At 39.4% G+C, this 20,459-nt stretch overlaps 1 protein-coding gene across 15 annotated transcripts in view; it reads right to left on the bottom strand.

The window, feature by feature from the left end:
* MAP2K5 (mitogen-activated protein kinase kinase 5) overlaps positions 1-20,459 on the bottom strand; it is a 263,833-nt gene that overhangs the window by 237,023 nt on the left and 6,351 nt on the right. For all 15 annotated transcript variants that reach the window (XM_042252082.2, XM_027971523.2, XM_042252077.1 and 12 more), the window contains 2 exons: positions 18,956-19,004; positions 2,211-2,278 (listed from right to left, as the gene is read on the bottom strand). In XM_042252082.2, coding sequence (XP_042108016.1) covers positions 2,211-2,278; positions 18,956-19,004 — 117 coding nt within the window. The remainder of the gene's footprint in view (positions 1-2,210; positions 2,279-18,955; positions 19,005-20,459) is intronic.

Genomic DNA, 20,459 nt, shown 5'->3' with positions numbered 1-20,459 from the left:
TAACCAGTCAGTCTGGAATTTCCTGGTCATTGCTAGTGAGGTCATCCACCTGACAGACCCCTGCTGTCCCCCAGAGGAAGGTGACCTTGCCTGAAACCATCAGCTCTTGGCTAAAGTGACTTCCTTGTCCTGTCTCCTGCCACATCTTTAGAGTGCCTTTCTATCTGCTGGATGGGATATTGCCCAATTCATGAATCATTATATAAAGCCAATAAGATCTTACAAAATGTACTCTGTTTTTTACAATTTTTAAAACTTTTTTTAAAATTTTTAAAATTTAAAAAAAAAAAAAAAAAGCTCATTTTTTAACACATAGAAAGCTCCCAGTACGAACGTGCAAGAAGGTAGGTGGGAGAGCAGCAGTATGAAGCAGTGAAGGAGCATGGGCCTTGGCACAAGGAGAAGCTGAACTTATAGTCCATACTCATACTCATACAGCTGTAAGACCTTGGGCATGTCTCTTTAACCACAGCTTCCTCATCTGAAAGGTAGGGATGATAATATCTACTTTACAGAGTGATTATTAAAACCAAAGGAAACTAAATACCTTAAGCATCTAGCGTAAAATGGGCACTTAGAAATGGAAATAATTATGACTATCACTACGATCACATGTAGTAACACTTCTCAAAGAGCACAGTTTGTTAGATCTTCCCAAAAGTACATTTTTGAAAGCACAATTTTGTGTGAGGTCATGTCAGAGACATAATGAAAGTACATGGATGTCAGCAATGTTCTCTCTGCAGTGGATCCATGTGAAAAAATTAGAACCTATCTGTGTGTGTGTTTTTTCTAAAAATAAGCATGTCACATTCTCAGGAGAGGTAGTTGATCTATCAATACTAGTGCTAGACCTTTCAGCAGACAATCCTACTCTGCCTTTCAAGGTACTGATGAGCCCTGCTCTAAATTCTCAGGGCACAAAGACTCTCAAATAAGTTAATGTGAAGTCAATGGGAAATTGACTTTTCTACTCTGTGCTGGTCTGAATGCAACGCTCTGTTAACCATGCCATCTTTCTTGTTCGCTTTCCTCCTACCCTAAATTAAAACTATTGGTGGAAATCCATACAGATATTTTACAGTTTTCATTACAATGAAACAATATCCTGGTTAAAAACCTACAACCTAATCATTTGCTAAGATTAGAGACTCACTGAAAAGCCAGGGCACCAGTTTCATCATTTCCACCATAATACCACTTTGCATTTGTATAGAATTTTTAACTTTTCAAAGGGTTTCACATCTATTATCCCATTTGACCATTACAATGACCCTGTGCAGAAGAAAGGACAAGTATTATTATCCGCAATTGACAGATGAGGCAACTACTGCACAGAAAGGTTAAGTGTTTTGCCTAAGGCCAGGAAGCCAGAGAAGGGCAGTAGTGTCCTGACTTCCAGTCCAATGCTCTCTTCACCAGACCACTAGAAAAGGTTCTGTACACAGACTGCAAGCTCAGAAAAAATAAAATGAATTAAGAAAAAATGAAATAAGAGAAAAGAACAAACCAGGGCTCAGGGAAGCTATTTCTCTCCATAGTAGCTAAATTATTCAAGCTTAGTATTAAAGTTTTAGAAATGTATCCTTTTTTCTTATCTATCTACTTTGGCCCTGAGACAAATATTAATGCAAATTTTCACTGAAATTTGAAACACAAAAGAAAAGTCATTTGGGGGATATATTCAAATCACTTAGATTCAGTAAGTAACCCTGTAGTTCATTTTAGGGTGGGGTGGTTAGTACATAAAATCACTGACAGTACATCTGTAAGTCTCTGTAAGTCATGTATCCACATTAAGCCAGCAGCTACATTATAACTACAGTCTGTTTGGAAGGGGTGAAAGGGATCTCCAGTTGAAAGTAGATTTTGAAAAATTTTTAGAGCCGAGGGGTTCATTTTTAATGAGCCGTTACTTTAAGTACTGCATAAAAAATACAGGAAATTGATAGTCCATTTAGTCTGCACCATACCTAATGCGAAAGTCATTAAGATGCATTATTCTTAACGTTCATGATATGATCAGTAAGCGTCTTTTGAAAAGAATGCCCTTAAACTTTCACGTAAGGAGATCTTTAAAAATTTTATATGTTGTCTAGAAAAATGTTAAGAGCAACTGTGATTTACTTTCATATCTTCACTACATCAAGAAACTGCATCCTCAATTACAACAAGATTTTTAGAAAAGTCCTCATTAGTAGTATACTTACATATGACAGCATTGCCTTCATTTCTTCATCACTTCTCACTGTAATTCGATCACCATCTTCATCTTCATCTGTTTAAAAAGCAACATAATGTAAGCGTTGAGATTTTTTAATATACAAAAACCATGTCAGCTGGAAACATAATACAATTGGTTTGCACAAACTTGATGTCCACATCCTCAACACTGTATGTTGTAGACGTTGACGTTATTAGCTTGCTGTTTTGGTTTTTTGGTTCAGAATACAACAGAATCTCAATAAAGAACTATAAATTTGGGGGACAGCTGAAAATTAAAATATTGCTCATGTCATTTATGACATGAACCTAAGTTAAAGTAAATATAGGGATTTCCCTGGCAGTCTAGTGGTTAAGACTCTGAGCTTCCACTGCAGGGAGCATGGGTTCAATCCCTGGTCGGGGAACTAAAATCACACGTGTTGCATGGCACAGCCAAATAAATAAATAAATATTTTTAAAATAAAGTACATACAACTGGAGTATGAACAGGTTTGGCTTGAAGAACTTTAAAAACTGAAGAAAGGCCAGTATTATTCAACTATTAGTACTTTTTGCTTTCCCACACGGCACCCTATCCCTCTATTTCTCCATTCTTCCTCTCTCCCGGCAATCTGTCATGTCATAATAGCATAATAAAAATGGCTATCACTTACTGAACACTACTATAACACAAGGCACTGTGATTTATGCTCCATACACCCTTAAAAGCCTCATAACGATTCTATGATGTGGACAATATGACTTGATTATTATCATTCCCTTTTTACAGAACTGAGAGTCCAGTGTAAGGTTAACTTACAAAGCAACTCTAATACAGTTCTCCTCATAACCCACTTGATCTCTCATATTCTGAACTGTTTCACTTATACTGAGTACTTTATGACCACAGAAAGCTTCAAATGGTGACTTGCACTACTGCGAAATCATTTAAATGGTCTTAAAACTAGAGGATAATAAGACTTAACAAAATACTGAACAAGAATGGGTAAATCTGAGTAAGTGGATCATCAAAGGAGCCACATCCAAAACAATGTACTGATGTCATTCATCCTTCCCTTAATTAAAACAGTTGTGAAATATGTCTTCAAAACTGCTTTCAGAACCTGAAGATAAATCAAGCAAAAATATCAGATCTTGTTTTCAGTCCCAAACAAAACTGTCCACATCCGATCACTCACTCATCCATACTATCTGCCAGGCAGAATGACTTCTGGTTATTTCTAAATATTTAGTTAGCTACTTCATCCTTCTGAGGATAAAGATCTGTCAACAGGAAAACAGCATACTTGGTAGACTCTAAATGTACAGTTGTTTGAAAAATGCCAAAAACATTTCGAGCAAGGGCAACACTGATGGAAGACGTACACAGCCTCCCAAGGGGACAACGCGGAAGGGACAGGCTCTCTCTCAAATGGGTGCCTCCGCTGTTGTGCATTTCCTAAACCAAGCTAGGATTTTATTTATTTATTTATTTTGGTCACGCCTGGGCATCTAATTGCTGATTCAATCAGAGGCAGAGAACCTGATCCCAGATCTGGAGAAAAAGACAAATCTCTCATCATAAAGAGAATAAGCTAGCATGACACGCTCTGAGAACTCTTACTGAAAATATAGGGGGAGTTCAGTTTAGCACCTAGATCTTAGCCCACCACACCTCAGCAGGCCCTCCCTCCTGTCCAGCTGCTTTTTTTAAGATAGCCCACTGTTTGGTGTAAGAGGGAGATTGTTTTCTCTCCTGATTAGCCTATTTCAGAGCACAATGCTACCTTCTTTTTCTCCCTCACAGCCAACAGCAATCTGAAAGTACAAGGGAAAGCAGCATCTGAATTTGTCCTGTTCAGTGACCAAGCCAACAGCTTTCACTGGGGTTTTCCCTCCAGAGTAACTGTTCTGAATCCTAGGTACAGGTTCACTCCTGCAGAGTTCCCCAGCTGGATGTAAATCAGTATCATCAAGTCACACTGAATATTTACATAGCTAGGAGCTGCAACAATCACCACTGGTATTACCTACCAAGAGCTGCCTATCTTGGTATAAATGGCACACAGTGGTCACCTTCAGTAACAAAGAAGGCATATTCCTACGGAGGTTACATATATAAAGAACTACACAGAAATCTAGCATTTTCCTTCCCTCTCTTTCTTTCTTTAAGTTATAGGCTAGAGTCAAACTGGGAGAAAAATGCTGTTCTAATTTTGGAAACAGAGATAGTTTCTACATAGGTTCCAGAAACTAATATTTTCAAGGTTAAGTCAAAAAGCTGTCACATAAATGCAGGAAACAAAGGAGAAAAAAACAGATATTGTATAATGTTAGATATAACCATATATGAAAGCACTGTACATTTTTTGTTTTAAAAACAAGTTAAATTCTCAGTTTGGATGTGGACTAAAATGATTTGTTCTTGATGAAGTCCTGAACTTGGTAAAATTTTCAGTCTGAACAAAGTAGCTTTATGCAAACCTCGTTGCTACACCAGAACTAGCTGTAGAGATGGTGGCTACAAAGGGACAGATTATCGTCAGATCCCAATACCCACTAGACCTCAATAAGGTATTGTCCACATGGAATGAAGAAGTACTTGGAGTTTAATAAAACAGGTGAAGAATCTTTTTATAATTTGTAAAGAGAAGGCACAGATTTCAGAAAAAAAATTGTTTAAATCACAGTCTCTCTAAATCAGTAACAATAACAACAAATATAATTCTCTAAGCTCTCAAAGCCTGGGCTTGAACCTTTAAGGCTACTTAAAACCAAAGACTGTATAATTCTAAAATTCTGTAAAATCACTGAATTTATTTATTTATTTCAGTTACCATAAATAATCCAGTAACTGTGAGGGAAGTCAGTTACCAGAATAATCTCTTACTTAGCAGTTCCATAGAAAGCAGCTGTGAAACACTAAAGGGCACTCCGCTTTAAGTGGACAGAAAAAACTTAGGACAAAACTCCAGAGCAGCTTTGACACAAACCTAAAGTGCTGTCTCATAAGGAGACAAGGTAACCTGATAGAGGCATTCTAATAAAGCCTGAGGACAGTATCAGGTTTATAAGACACAGTGATTAGTAGTTCTCATGGATTAATGAGAGGCTCCATTTTATGTAGGAACTACTTTCCCTTACAGATTGCTCTTTGAAGGACTGTCTGCTTCATTCTTTAATAACTGCAATTAGTAGTTTTAATGAAGACTCCTTGTTCTTGTCAGAAAGGAGACTGAGCTGAAAAAGTAATCACACTAACAGAAGACAAATGATTCTGGCCCAAAGGCAAAATCCAGGCCATGAAGGCAACCCAAGAGCAAATCATTGGCCTTGAAATTTAAAATGAGAACACACTTCTCTCTAAAGACAAGGAATTCCGAGAAGGATATACGAAGGGCCAGTGGGTACACAGAGAGGTGCTCCCCATCTCTAATCATCAGGGATATGCAAATCAACACCGAGATGAGGTATCCCCTCACACTTGTTACACTATCATTAAAAAGACAAGAGAGAACAAGTGTTGGTGAGAATGCAGAGAAAAGAGAACCCTCATGTACTGTAGGTGGGAATGTAAACTGAAAAAACCACTGTGGAAAATAGTACGTGGTTCCTCAAAAAAATAAAATTACAACTAATATATGATCCAGCAATTGTACTGCTGGGTATGTATCCAAAGGAACTGAAATCAGAAGTTTACAGAAATATCTGTACTCATTGTATTTGGGCATTCTTTGGCATTGCCTTTCTTTGGGATTGGAAAGAAAACTGACCTTTTCCAGTCCTGGGCCACGGCTGAGTTTTCCAAATTTGCTGACATATTGAGTGCAGCACTTTCACAGCATCATCTTAGGATCTGAAATAGCTCCACTGGAATTCCATCACCTCCACTAGCTTTGTTCGTAGTGATGCCTCCTAAGGCCCACTTGACTTCACATTCCAGGATGTCTGGCTCTAGGTGAGTGATCACACCATCGTGATTATCTGGGTTAAGATCTTTTTTGTACAGTTCTTCTGTGTATTCTTGCCACCTCTTCTTAACATCTTCTGGTTCTGTTAGGTCCATACCATTTCTGTCCTTTATTGAGCCTATCTTTGCATGAAATGTTCCCTTGGTATCTCTAATTTTCTTGAAGAGATCTCTAGCCTTTCCCATTCTATTGTTTTCCTCTATTTCTTTGCATTGATCACTAAGGTAGGCTTTCTTATCTCTCCTTGCTGTTCTTCAGAATTCTGCATTCAGATGCTTGTATCTTTCCTTCCCTCCTTTGCTTTTGGCTTCTCTTCTTTTCACAGCTATTTGTAAGGCCTCCTCAGACAGCCATTTTGCCTTTGTGCATTTCTTTTTCTTGGGTTTTAGAAAAGGCAGAGGAACCAGAGATTAAATTGCCAACATCCACTAGATCATCAAAAAAGCAAGAGAGTTCCAGAAAAACATCTATTTCTGCTTTGTTGACTATGCCAAAAGCCTTTGACTGTGTGGATCACAATAAACTGTGGAAAATTCTGAAAGAGATGGGAATATCAGACCACCTGACCTGCTTCTTAAGAAACCAGTATGCAGGTCAGGAAGCAACAGTTAGAACTGGACATGGAACAACAGACTGGTTCCAAATAGGAAAAGGAGTACGTCAAGGCTGTATACTGTCACCCTGCTTATTTAACTTATATGCAGAGTACATCATGAGAAATGCTGGGCTGGAAGAAGCACAAGCTGGAATAAAGACTGCTGGGAGAAATATCAATAACCTCAGACGGGCAGATGACACCACCCTTATGGCAGAAAGTTAAGAGGAACTAAAGAGCCTCTTGATGAAAGTGAAAGAGGAGAGTGAAAAAGTTGGCTTAAAGCTCAACATTCAGAAAACGAAGATCATGGCATCCGGTCCCATCACTTCATGGCAAATAGACGTGGAAACAGTGGAAACAGTAACTGACTTTATTTTGAGGGGCTCCAAAATTACTGCAGATGGTGATTGCAGCCATGAAATTAAAAGACACTCCTTGGAAGGAAAGTTATAACCAACCTAGACAATATATTTAAAAGCAGAGACTTTACTTTGTCAACAAAGGTCCATCTAGTCAAGGCTATGGTTTTTCCAGTAGTCATGTATGGATGTGAGAGTTGGACTATAAAGTTGAGCACTGAAGAATTGATGCTTTTGAACTGTGGTGTTGGAGAAGACTGAGAGTCCCTTGGACTGCAAAGAGATCCAACCAGTCCATCCTAAAGGAGATCAGTCCTGAGTGTTCATTGGAAAGACTGATGTTGAAGCTGAAACTCCAATACTTTGACCACCTGATGTGAAGAGCTGACTCATTGGAAAAGACCCTGATGCTGAGAAAGATTGAGGGCAGGAGGAGAAGGGGACGACAGAGGATAAGATGGTTGGATGGCATCACCGACTCAATGGACATGAGTATGAGTGAACTCCGGGAGTTGGTGATTGATGGGGAGGCCTGGCGTGCTGCAGTTCATGGTGTCGCAGAGTCGGACACAACTGAGCAACTGAACTGAACTGTAAACAACTCAAGTATCCATCAATGGATCAATGGATAAAGAAGATGTGTACACATACATACACACACACAGAGACACACACATACACAAACACAAACACATGACTATTACTCAGCCATGAAAAAGATGGGTGTTCTTCCATTTCTGACAACATGGGTGAACCCTGAGGGCATTATGCCAAGTGAAATAAGTTAAAGGAAGACAAATACTGTATGATATCCCTTATATGTGGAATCTAAACAACTGAAATTCAGGGTTACCAGGGGTTGTAGAGTGGGGAAACGGAGATACTTGTCAAAGGACACATACTTACAGTTATGAGAACAACAAAGTGTGAGGACCCAATGTACAGTGTGGCGATTACTGCTAAAAAATTGCATTACATACTTGAACACTGCTAACAGATCTTAAATATTCTCACCACAAAAAAGAAACGCTAATTATGTATCAGGATGAACATGTTGGCTACACTACAGTGGTAATCATTTTGTACTAAATGACGATCGAATCAACATATTATACACCCTAAACTTGCACAATGCTATGTGTCAATTATAACTCAATAAAGCTGCAAAGAAAATTTTAAGTAGACAATGAATTGAGAGTAATGACAAGTTAATAAAGGAGAAGAAAGGAGAACTACATACCGAGCAATTTAGTATGACAATAACTTAAAATACTTTTCTGAATAAAAAGGAGGCTAGACATAGTCAGTCCATCTATCAAAGACTCTGGCTGGGCCTATCACACTGGATTAGCTATGAAAGTCCACTAGCTGGAACCATAAATCATAAAAAACTTACTAAAATGGCAGAAAGTGTCAAAGGTAGAACTGAAGAACACTAGGAAGCCAACGCACCAGGAGAAGCAGAAAAAAATAATTTGAACTCTTTCTGTCTTACACATGGAGGTTCTTTGCCATCTGACCAAAAAAGCATTACTAGATATGACCAAGAAGGGGGGCAGGGAAGCGCTCTGATACACTGGTTCACAATGAGAATTCCAGCCTTCTCTAGTTGCCTGGAGCATAGTAATATGATTTTCCAGCACATTAGGGAAGCAAAAGTAGAACCAGAAAGTCTATGTACTGGCTGGATTCTGTTAATGTCACTTAAAATGGAGGAAAAAAATCCTAGCAAGATACCAAATAGAGTGCAGCAGATGGTAAACAAATATTATGAAGCAATCTTCACAAAATCTGCAGTGTGTCACAAATATACAAAATGGCAGAGTTTGGGAAAAGAGAATCATAACAGGCCATATGTTGGTAGCGATTTCCTTCGAAGCAACATGCAATCCAAAAGAGAAACCAAGAGGAGGAACATAAAGGCCCAATAGAGGAGAGGCAGCCTCAGGTGAGGGGCGGTCAGAACGGCAAGCAGAGTTCCTACCGAGCAAACAGCAGACAAGCAGCAGATTCTGGGGAGCTCTCAGGCACACGCCACCCACTGCAGTGGCAGGGCTCAAGTCAGCTTTCGAGAGAAATAATTTAGCTTCTGCCAAGAGCCGCACAGACTCTCAGGACAACACCGCAGTTTATTTGTCATGTGTCATGTTACTCCGGAGCCAGGTAAGAAGGGTCAATTAGAACTACAGCAAAGGCATTCTTCTAAGGCAAGAGGAAAGAAACGAAAACAGAGTTGTAGAGGTTAAAAAAGACATCAACAGGAAATGATCAGAAGACCTGTCAAGTTTAGAACCCTTCTCAGGGTCTAAGATCTGGTCAGGATTGGAGGCCACAGTTTCTAAGGCTAAATCTTCATATCCGTGAGTTTTAATTTAGCTCCATGCCTCCCACCTGCTGAATCCTTCTTCTTTGCTTCCTCTTTCTTTCCAAAAACATATCTAAGTGCCCACTGTGTCACAGGTAATGTTCTGGACACTGGGGATAACAACAGTGGAAAAAGGAAAACCCCTGCCCTCACGCAGGTTACACCCTACTTGAGAAAGACTTGAAAGGGATGAGGGGATGAACCGTACAGATATCTGGGGAAAGAATGTTTCAGGCAGAAAGGCAGAAGAATACCTGACATGCCTGAGAGACTAAAAGAAAGCCAGAGTAGCTGGAACAGGCTGAGAATAAGATGAAGGAGAGAGAGACGAGTTCACAGGAGTGATGATGGAGTAGAGCTGGGGGCAGATGAGAAAAGGCAGGGCCTCGCAGGACTCGGCTTTCACTCCTGAGTGAGAAAGAAACCCTGGAGGGTCTTGAGTGCAGTGATCTCACTTAACGTCTAAAGGGATCACTTTGGCTGCAGTCTGAGGAAGAGGCTATGTGGAGGCAAAGCAGAAACAGGAGGCAAGTCAGGGGACCACGGTCCTAGTCCAGGTAAGAGGTGACGGTGGCCTAAACCAAGTTGAGATTTTGAGCAGTCATTACATGCTGGATATATTTTAAAGGTAGAGCCAACAGGATTTGCTGATGGATGAGAGACAGAAGGCGTATTCTTACTACCTTATTCCTTCAACTATTCATACATTCCAGAAGCACAAAGTGAGAGTTTACCATGTGCTACGCTGGGTTTCTAGTGACTCAAAAGTGAGTGGTACTGGAACTTCCCTGGCGGTCCAATGATTAATACTCTGTGCTTCCACTGTAGGGGGCACAAGTTCAATTCTCAGATGGGGAACTAAAGTCCTGCAAGCCATGGGGTGCAGCCCCCCAAAAAAACCCTGAAAAACAAGCATCACGATCTACTGCCCTTAAGGAACTAACCTGGTGCTTGGGTAAAGGACTTAAACTTCTAAATTCTCATGTAAAACAGCCAGACTACCAATGCTTACTACTACTACTACTACTACTACTACTACTAATGACTAATAAGACTACCAATACCTACTACTACCACTAACAACTCTCATAAGACTAAAAATGTTTCAGACTTTTTGCATCAGTGATATTTCAAACTAAAATTTCAATAAATTAAAGCCCCTTTTATACCGTCTCAAATTCTAAGAATTCACAATTAGCTCTTACGTGTTAATTTTTTTCCACCAGCAATGGGGACCATTTAAAACATTTATTAGATATTTTGATGGATCACTGAAAGGTATCTCCAGGCCACATTCAAGATAGTCTTTCCCCCTGTGTTTCTTTTTCTTTTTTAATTGGAGTATAGTTGACAGTTACAATGTTGTGTTAGTTACAGGTATACAGCGAAGTGATCAGTTATACATATATACATATCCACTCTGTTTTTAGCTTCTTCTCCCATATAGGCCACTACTGAGTATGGAGCAGAGTTCTCTGTGCTATACAGTAGGTTCTTATTAGTTATCTATTTTATATATAGTAGTATATATATCTCAATCTCAATCTTCCAGTTTATCCCTCTCACCACCCACCTTTGCCCCTGATAACCATAAATTTGTTTTCTACATCTGTGATTCTACTTCTGTTTATAAATAAGCTCATTTGTATCCCCCTTTTTTAGATTCCACACGTAAGTGATATTCTATATTTGACTTTCTGTGTCTGGCTTACTTCACTGAATATGACAATCTCTACATCCATCCATGTTTTTGTAAATGGCATTATTTTGCTCCTTTTTATGGCTAAGTAATATTCCACTGTGGGCTTCTCTGGTGGCTCAGTGGTAAAGAATCTCCCTGCCAATGCAAGAGACATGAGTTTGATCCCAGGGTCAGGAAGAATCCCCTGGCGAAGGAAATGGCAACCCACTCTAATATTCTTGCCTGGGAAATCCGGAATAGAGGAGTCTGGTGGGCTATAGTCCATGGGGTTGCAAAAGAGTTGGACACAACTTAGTGACTCAACAAAGACAACAAATTATTCCATTGTATATAGCTTACATGCTAATTTTTAGACTCAGTGTATGTCTAATGTGAAATTACAATTTTTCATTAACCTATCCAGTTTTACTTACAGGCAAACAGTTAGCTTTTAGATATGGTACAGTGTAAGAAATTAATGCTTCATTTTTCCCAGAAATTCATAAAACAACTGAAAAGGATTCTGTTCAATGAAGAGTGAGTATAAAACAGTCACAGTTAAAGAAAAACAAAACAAAGATTGATCCTAAAGTCGTATTTTCCAAACCAAAACTCAGATACCTGGCTTAACGAATGTGAAGATACCCATATGAGGGCTATAGATCAGAATATATGACGTCAGAGTATCCCAGAAAAGTGGGACCTTATGGTATTTATAGGTATAAGTCAGCATTTGTCTACATAGACTTAAAATGCATCTATCAAGTCAACGGTAAGATTTTTACTGTCCAGCAACACCAGCCCACCTGTAATTTTATACTAGTAACTTGTCTAGAGAAAATCCAGAGAGAGGAACACATGTAACAATATGCACAGGAAACTCCTTAGCGGGCACAGCTGACTGTTCTCACCTCATGTGTTGGTGTACTCATTAATCTTTTAATGACAACGTGAAAATCAGCAGGGATCTTTGGACCTATATGAATGTCAAGCTCCTATAGCATACATAGGGCCCACACACGCAAACATACAAGATGTTTTATGGTTATGGAATTTAGCTTCATCTCAGAAGTGTTCTCATATCTGGGGAAAGACAAATTATTCAATAACCAGCATGGAATCAACTGTCTGTCTTCTTGAAAAATAAAGCTGGATCTCTGCCTGACTCCTTGCACCAAAATAAACTGAAGATGGTACAAAATTTTTTTTTAAAATCCTCTGCCTTTGTAATACAATACATGTTGTTTTATTACAGAAAAAGAACCCACATGAATACACATACTAACATACATATTTATGCACACACCTAAAAGTGTGTATTTAACCCCATTAAAGTAGGAAGAAAAAAGAATCTGAATTAATGTTTCTCCAACATCTTGGAATGTGGAAGACCTTTTGAAGCATGACATAAATCCAGAAGTCAAAATATGACAAACCAGACCATGCAAAAATTTTAAACTTCTCCATGGGATAAAAAAAAGAGAGACGAAAAGACCAAAACAAGCTGAAACAAAAGTAATAAATGAAACAAAAATATAATATCTAAGACAAAGGAGCAATTTTCTTAATATTGGAAAACTCTTCAGTCAACTAGAAAAACACAAATAACCTAAACAGAAAAATGGGCAAAGGTGATAAATAGTTCACAAAAATTAAATACAAATGACCAAAATATAAATGAAAAGATGCCTAAGCTCATTTATAACTGAAGAAATACAGAATAAAATTATAATATAATAATCTTTTTCACATATCAAATTGATATCAACTAAAGTTGACTTGGTGAGGGTAGAGAGAAATGGGCATTCTTGAACACTGCTGGTGGGAGTGCAAATTGGCTCTACCTTCTAAAGAACAACATGGAAATAGCTATTAAAACATAAAATACGGTACTCTTTGTTTCAGTAGTTCCAAATCCATTTCTACACCGTGGAAAGTCGTAAGAGACAATGCTGTTGACCGCAGCATTTTTTTTTTCTAATGCTACTAAAAAAACTGATAAAGTCTTAAACTTAAAACTGGTCCACCAACAGGTTAAATAAGTTACAGCCACAAGAGTATCCAAAAGAATGAAGCTGATTTATATACACTTACATTAGAAAGCAGAGAAGGCAATGGCATCCCGCTCCAGTACTCTTGCCTGGGAAATCCCATGGACAGAGGAGCCTGGAAGGCTGCAGTCCATGGGGTCGCTGAGGTCGGACACGACTGAGCGACTTCACTTTCACTTTCACTTTCATGCATCGGAGAAGGAAATGACAACCCACTCCAGAGTTCTTGCCTGGAGAATCCCAGGGACGGAGAAGCCTGGTGGGCTGCTGTCTATGGGGTCACCCAGAGTCGGACACGACTGAAGCGACTTAGCAGTAGCAGCAGCAGTACATTAGAAAGAGACCCAATATATACTATTAAGTAATGGCAGGGGCAACTAGCTGCAATATTGTATATATTATATATGAGGAAATATCTGGAAGGATACAGAAGAAACTGTTAACTAGGGAATTGGGGATGGAGACTTTGCGCTTTATTTTGATACTGACTGAAATTTTTTTAAGATCATCTTCTTAACTTAAAAAAACAAAAAACTAGACACTATATATTGAAAAATAGTACTTTCACCTAAAAGTGGTAAAAAGAAAAAGAGGTTTGAGGCCATTGGTCCAAAAGGTAAGTCTGGCACGAATGGGACTCCTTCCCCTCATTCACCCCTAAGTCCCCTTGGAAACACTACCCCCAGGAACAGAAATCACGAAGAATATAACCACTTACAGACCCTCTGCCCTCTCAGGACAAGTGTGGGAATTTGATTTTGGATCCTGAATTGTCCACCACCAACCAGTTATATCCCATGGCTGAATAACTGCGCAAATAATCCAAAAAAAAAAAGCAAATTTTTTACTTAACTTTAGGTTACATGCATTTTACAATTCTCTTTTGAATATGGACATATATAACATTCCATCTTATTCAACAAGGGTGTTTCTACAAGGCACAAAGTATACTTGTTCCTCAGTATGCATAGAGCATTAGTTCCAGAACCACATCCCTCCTGCTCCATCAGGAACAGGATACCAAAATCCGTGGACCATCAAGTCTCTTACAGAAAATGGTGTCATACAATTGGCAGATGTGGAACCTGTGGATATACAGGGCCCACTGTACTAAGAAGAGAGCCAGAGTGAAATAAAACGTGGCCCCTGTCACCAAGCCATCAAAATCTAGGGAGGATGGGAAGCAGGCAACAGCCAATGGGAGGGCAGGCCCAATAGGTCACCTGCTCCGGTGAAGTGCCCAGAGAGATGCACCACACCTGTGGGGACTGGAGGTTTCACCAACAAGATGGCATTTCTCAGAACTGAACTTCCAGTAAGAGAACCTTAACCCTTCCCCTCTTTCCCACTTACTCTTTTTCTCTTCTTTTATATAGAACAGAAATTTGACATTGTCCTTTCTCTTGTCACTTAATTACATCAGTAAATATAACACCCCCTCTTTTGTAGAGCTTAGTGTTGGGTATACTTTGCAGGGCTTCCTTTTGGCTCAGTTGGTAAAGAATCTGCCTGCAATGCAGGAAACCACCTGCAATGCAGGAGACCTAGGTTTGATCCCTGTGTCGGGAAGATCCCCTGGAGAAGGAACTGGCAACCCATTCCAGGCTTCTTGCCTGGGAAATCCCATGGACAAAGGAGCCTGACAGGCTACAGCCCATGGGTCCCAAAGAGTTGGACACAAATTAGTAACTAAACCACCGCACTTAGCAGCCTTAAATATATTACCATAAACATCTTAAAGTTTTATTTATTCAAGATTTGTTCCGTCATACCATAAACTACTGAAAGAGCTCTAACATTTCAGCAAATTAGCATATAAACTACATCTTTCCAACCATCAGTATTTTTTGCACATAAATTTCATTCATTAGTATGGATCTTTGGTACAGAAAATAAGGTCACACTAGAACACTGATGAAAAAAGCCTGCGTAGGATTTTAAGTCTATGATGGAAAGTCCACAACGATCTGAACACAATGAAATGAAGAACTATCATTACTTTGTGTACTTTTGTTCTTATTCTTGCCACCTAAAATTGGTCCAGAAGGTGATGGATTTAGAGCCACTGCCCTTGTTGTGGGGGGAAAAAAGTAAAGATCACTAAGAAGTTAAACCTAGAAATTTAAACATTTCTTTCGTTAGTGTTAAGTATACTTTTCAGTGTTAAATATATTACCATAAATATTTCTTTGATCAAAGTTTTACTTATTCAAGATGGATCTTACTGTTCCATCACACTCATAAACCACACTTAACACCCTTCACAGGCTTTCAACATACTTGGTTACAAAGGCTGCAAGTTTCATGCTCAAAACAGAACTGTATTTACATATGGACTCTACCACTTCCTAGCTGATCACCTTCAACAATCTCTTTATGTCTCTGAGTTTCAGTTTCCTCACAAGTGTAATTTTCCTACCTTACACAATTATTGCAAAGATTAGCAACAATCCAGGTACATCATCAAGAACACTGTCTGGCACATAGTAGCCCATCAATTAGTTCAGTTCAATTCAGTCACTCAATCGTGTCCAACTCTTTCTGACCTCATGGACTGCAGCACACCTGGCCTCCCTATCCATCACCAATCCCGGAGTTTACCCAAACTCATGCCCATTGAGTCGGTGAGGCCATCCAACCATCTTATCCTCTGTCATCCCCTTCTCCTCCCGCCCTTAATCTTTCCCAGCATCAGGGTCTTTTCAGATGAGTCAGCTCTTCACATTCGGTGGCCAAAGTATTGGAGTTTCAGCTTCAACATCAGTCTTTCCAATGAACACTCAGCACTTATCTCCTTTAGGATGGACTGGTTGGATCTCCTTGCAGTCCAAGGGACTCTCAAGAGTCTTCTCCAACATCACAGTTCAAAAGCATCAATTCTTTGGTGCTCAGCTTTCTTGGAGTCCCTGGTGGCTCAGAGGTTAAAGCATCTGCCTGGAATGCAGGAGACCCAGGTTCGATCCATGGGTCAGGAAGATCCCCTGGGGAAGGAAAATGGCAACCCACTTCAGTACTCTTGCCTGGAGAATCCAATGGAGGGAGGAGCCTGGTAGAATACAATCCATGGGGTCACAAAGAGTCGGACACAACTGAGCGACTTCACTTTCACTTTTCTTTATAGTCCAGCTCTCACATCCATACATGACTACTGGAAAAACCATAGCCTTGACTAGACAGATCTTGGTTGGCAAAGTAATGTCTCTGCTTTTGAATACGCTATCTAGGTTGGTCATATCTTTCCTTCCAAGGAGTAAGCGTCTTTTAATTTCATGGCTGCAGTCACCATCTGCAGTGATTTTGGAGCCCCCCCAAAAATAAAGTCTGACACTGTTTCCACTGTTTCCCCATCTGTTTGCCATGAAGTGTTGCGACCAGATGCCATGATCTTCGTTTTCTGAATGTTGAGCTTTAAGCCAACTTTTTCACTCTCCTCTTTCACTTTCATCAAGAGGCTCTTTAGTTCTTCTTCACTTTCTGCCATAAGGGTGGTGTCATCTGCATATCTGAGGTTATTGATATTTCTCCCGGCAGTCTTGATTCCAGCTTGTGCTTCTTCCAGCCCAGCGTTTCTCATGATGTACTCTGCATATAAGTTAAATAAGCAGGGTGACAACATACAGCCTTGACGTACTCCTTTTCCTATTTGGAACCAGTCTGTTGTTCCATGTCCAGTTCTAACTGTTGCTTCCTGACATGCATCAATAAGTGATAGCTAAAATAATAAGCATTACTACTATGAACCCTGACTCTGAAAGCCAAAAAGGCATAGATACAGAGAGCCACTTGGAGGGATACAGAGAGGGAGAAGTAGAAAAAGCAAGGTGAGATTCTTTTTTGCCTCACCTAAAAACAATTAGAATGCACAACATCAAAAATTATGACAACTCTTAGAACAAGTCTCGACAGTGGCTGAGAAAATACACATGAGAAATTCCACTTTATCACCTACTAGCTGTGAGACTTAAGTTACTTAGAGGAGATGTCCTCAAGTAACACAGAGCAAATAACAGTCCTTCAAAGTACTTCATGGGGATCTTGTGAAGGTTAAATTAAATGAGATAACCCATGGAACACTCTTAACACAGCATCTAGCAACAGTTAAGTACCCCAAATGTTAATTACCAGACCATCCATGAAATCCTTGGCACCCCTGAGGCGTTACCGCAAGGCGTCTGAAGAGCTTGCAACACTAACATGTATTCAGATATACATACTATTTTTCAGTAGTATATGAAGTTCAGTGTGGTTAACACCATACTCTTCTTTATTAATTATTTCAAGAGTTCTACTCAAGTAGCTTATATTGTTGAAAAATATTCAATAGAGAATACTGAAATAGCCATAGAGAAAGAGATAAAGCAGGAAGTATGTTCATTCAGTCAATTCTTCCCCTACTACAGCCCCAAGTCTGCTTTTCAGGAGAAATGACTGGAAAGCACTGCAGAGGGCATGTCTTCAGATCTTTGTCTCAATATGTACATGAAGTTGGGAGGTGGAAGTAGGGAATACATATGGGATCATACTATATTTAATCAAAATGGGATCATACCATATGTATTTTGCCTATTAACAGTATATCCCAAATATATTTTCATGTCAGTGTTTAAAATTCTTAATTAATTATTCTAGGCATTTAGCTTACCTCTAAATTTTTTGCTTTTAAAAATAATTCCAGGGAATTCCCTGTTGCATAGTGGTTAGGGTTTGATGCTTCACTGCTGTGGCCTAAGTTCAATTCCTGGTCAGGGAACTGAGATCCCACAAGCCTTACAAAGCAGCCAAAATTAAAGAGAAAAAAAAAATTCCACAATGAATGCTTTGTTTGAAGGGCATTCGACATATGTGTCGGTATTTCTGTTGGACAGTTTCCTAAAAGTGGACCTGTCCAGACAAAGGTTCTGAACATTCTATATTTTGGTAAGTATTGTCAAATTGTCTCCAAGAGAACATAAATAAAAGAGAGGACCTTGTACTCTCTGTCATTAACCATCTGCTTAAAAAACAAGAATAAAAAAGATACAATCATGTAGAGAAACTGTACATTTTTCCACAGGGGAAAGCACACCACATCTTCAATAAAAGATGGGGCCACAGTTACAAACCTTTCTTTATCTTCCCCAACACCAGAGGCCCTGTGCTACTGACTAAACTCTCATCCTACTCGGCCCTTCACATCCCCCTGGATTATGTCAAAACCAGTGTTCTAGTACACCCTGCCCCCACCCCAGGCCCAAGCCAATTGGTTTGGTGGGGGGGTTGGGGGGAATGACTCAAGACCTGAAGTGTTGCTGTCCCCATCCAAAAGCCTTGCCAAGACCCACTAAAGCAGAATTATTCCACACAACATTCCCTTAATTGCTCTACTCTGTTGCTGTTTTAAGGTAGCAAAGGATTAAAATCTTTTCATCAATAATCATTGGCCTACAGGTAGTTTACAGGTTTCATTTTGTCCTACAATATTATTACAGTGAGGAGCAAGAGCAGATAAAGGTCATGTTGGTAATTAAAGCTATATTATAGAAATATATACACCCAAGATATGATTAAATAAGAAAATATTACTCAGTTCAGTATCATCATTAAACTTGCATTAATTTATAAATATTTAAATGTACCATATGATGATCATAAATAATCTGTTTTTGTCAGTTTCTAAAGTAACACAACCCATAAACCCTTTGAAAAATTACTGCAGAAACAGTCAAAGTATATAACCCAGACTTACATTCAAATGCTGTGGTTGTTGCTTCAGGCAGAACCTGGCCTATCACATCCTAAACAAAGAAAGAATAAAGAAACACAATTAGCCATCTTCTTTACTGCTAACATGTGGCAAATCCTAGAGGAAATATGTGAACCTGGAAAAGATTTTTGAAATGTTGGCATAAACTATAAAAACATTAGCACATAATCACATTTAGCCCAGCAATCTAGATCCAGAGTTTAAATCTCTATTCTAGAGTTTAAATCTTTTCTAGGGGAGGGGATCATTAAAAAGTCCTTTCCACTCTGTATTAATAATGCAAGTTTTTACCCTGGATTCAATAGCACAGATAAGTACACTGTTGCGCATTTACCAAAAAGAAAAAAATAGGTTTCTTCTATGGGAAGCTATAGAAGGAATGTACTATTAGTAGAAAAAGAGGTTTCAGGAGTCAGCCTGGCCTGAATCTGAATCTCAGCTCTGCACTAAAAAAGCTGTGTGACTGGGAACAAATTACTCACCCTCTCTGAGCCTGAATTTGATTATCCTCCAATATGGGTCTATAATGCTATTGGTACTTGTGTTCATGCTCAGTCACTAAGTCATGTCCTACTCTTTACAACCCCACTCACTACAGCCCATCAGGCTCTTCTGTTCATGGGATTTTCTAGGCCAGAATACTGCAGTGGGTTGCCATTTCTTCCTCCAGGGGATCTTCCTGACCCACAGATCAAACCAACGTCACCTGCACCTCCCGCACTGGCAGGCAGATTCTTTACCACTGAACCACTTGGGAAGCCCAGTGCTTATGGAGGTAATGTAAAAAGTATTAAATAATGTAATAAACATGAACTAGCCTAATACACCATAGATCTTCAACAAACGTAGTTCTTGATATGTAACTAACAACCATGCCTTGCACTCATAATGGGAGGAGTTCAAAAAACAAGTTTCCATGATGATGATGTAAATCTGTAATACTACATTTAATACAAAGAATTATCAGCCTCTACTCTGTGCAACTGAGAAACATATTTAATGACATCAAAGCAGAGTTAATCTATTATGTAGTTAATCTAGATGACAAAAGAAGTGCATATAACTTGGTATCAATGTTTAAATGAACCTGTAAAGTTAAAAACACTTGAAAAATAGCCTACAGAGACAGTTTATTTAAAAGGGTACAGAACACCTTCGAAACAGCTCTGGGGAAAGTGACCCTCCATGATGTCCAGTCCAACCCAAATGGTCTACACACTCCACGGCTCTCGGGGAGCTCTGCTGCAACGTCCCTCCTGGGCTGTGCCGCAACTGGCACCAGGTACCGGCTGGGCGCCCACAGCCCTTCCAAGCAGGGCACTTAGCAGTGTGGTGGCTGCAACTTCCTTCTAAAGGCAGTTCTTTAGAAGCTTTTGCTGCAGTGGCAATCTGCATAATAGCCTTGCCTCTATTCTGTGTGTGTGCGTGTGTGTGTGTGTGTGTGTGTGTGTGCTTTAAGTAAATCTGTGCATATAAAATTGATCAA

This window comes from Ovis aries, chromosome 7 (genome assembly GCF_016772045.2).
Source record: "Ovis aries strain OAR_USU_Benz2616 breed Rambouillet chromosome 7, ARS-UI_Ramb_v3.0, whole genome shotgun sequence".
Taxonomy (NCBI): Eukaryota; Metazoa; Chordata; class Mammalia; order Artiodactyla; family Bovidae; genus Ovis; species Ovis aries.
Note: the sequence above shows the minus strand (reverse complement) of the source record. Positions and strands in the feature narration are given on the sequence as shown.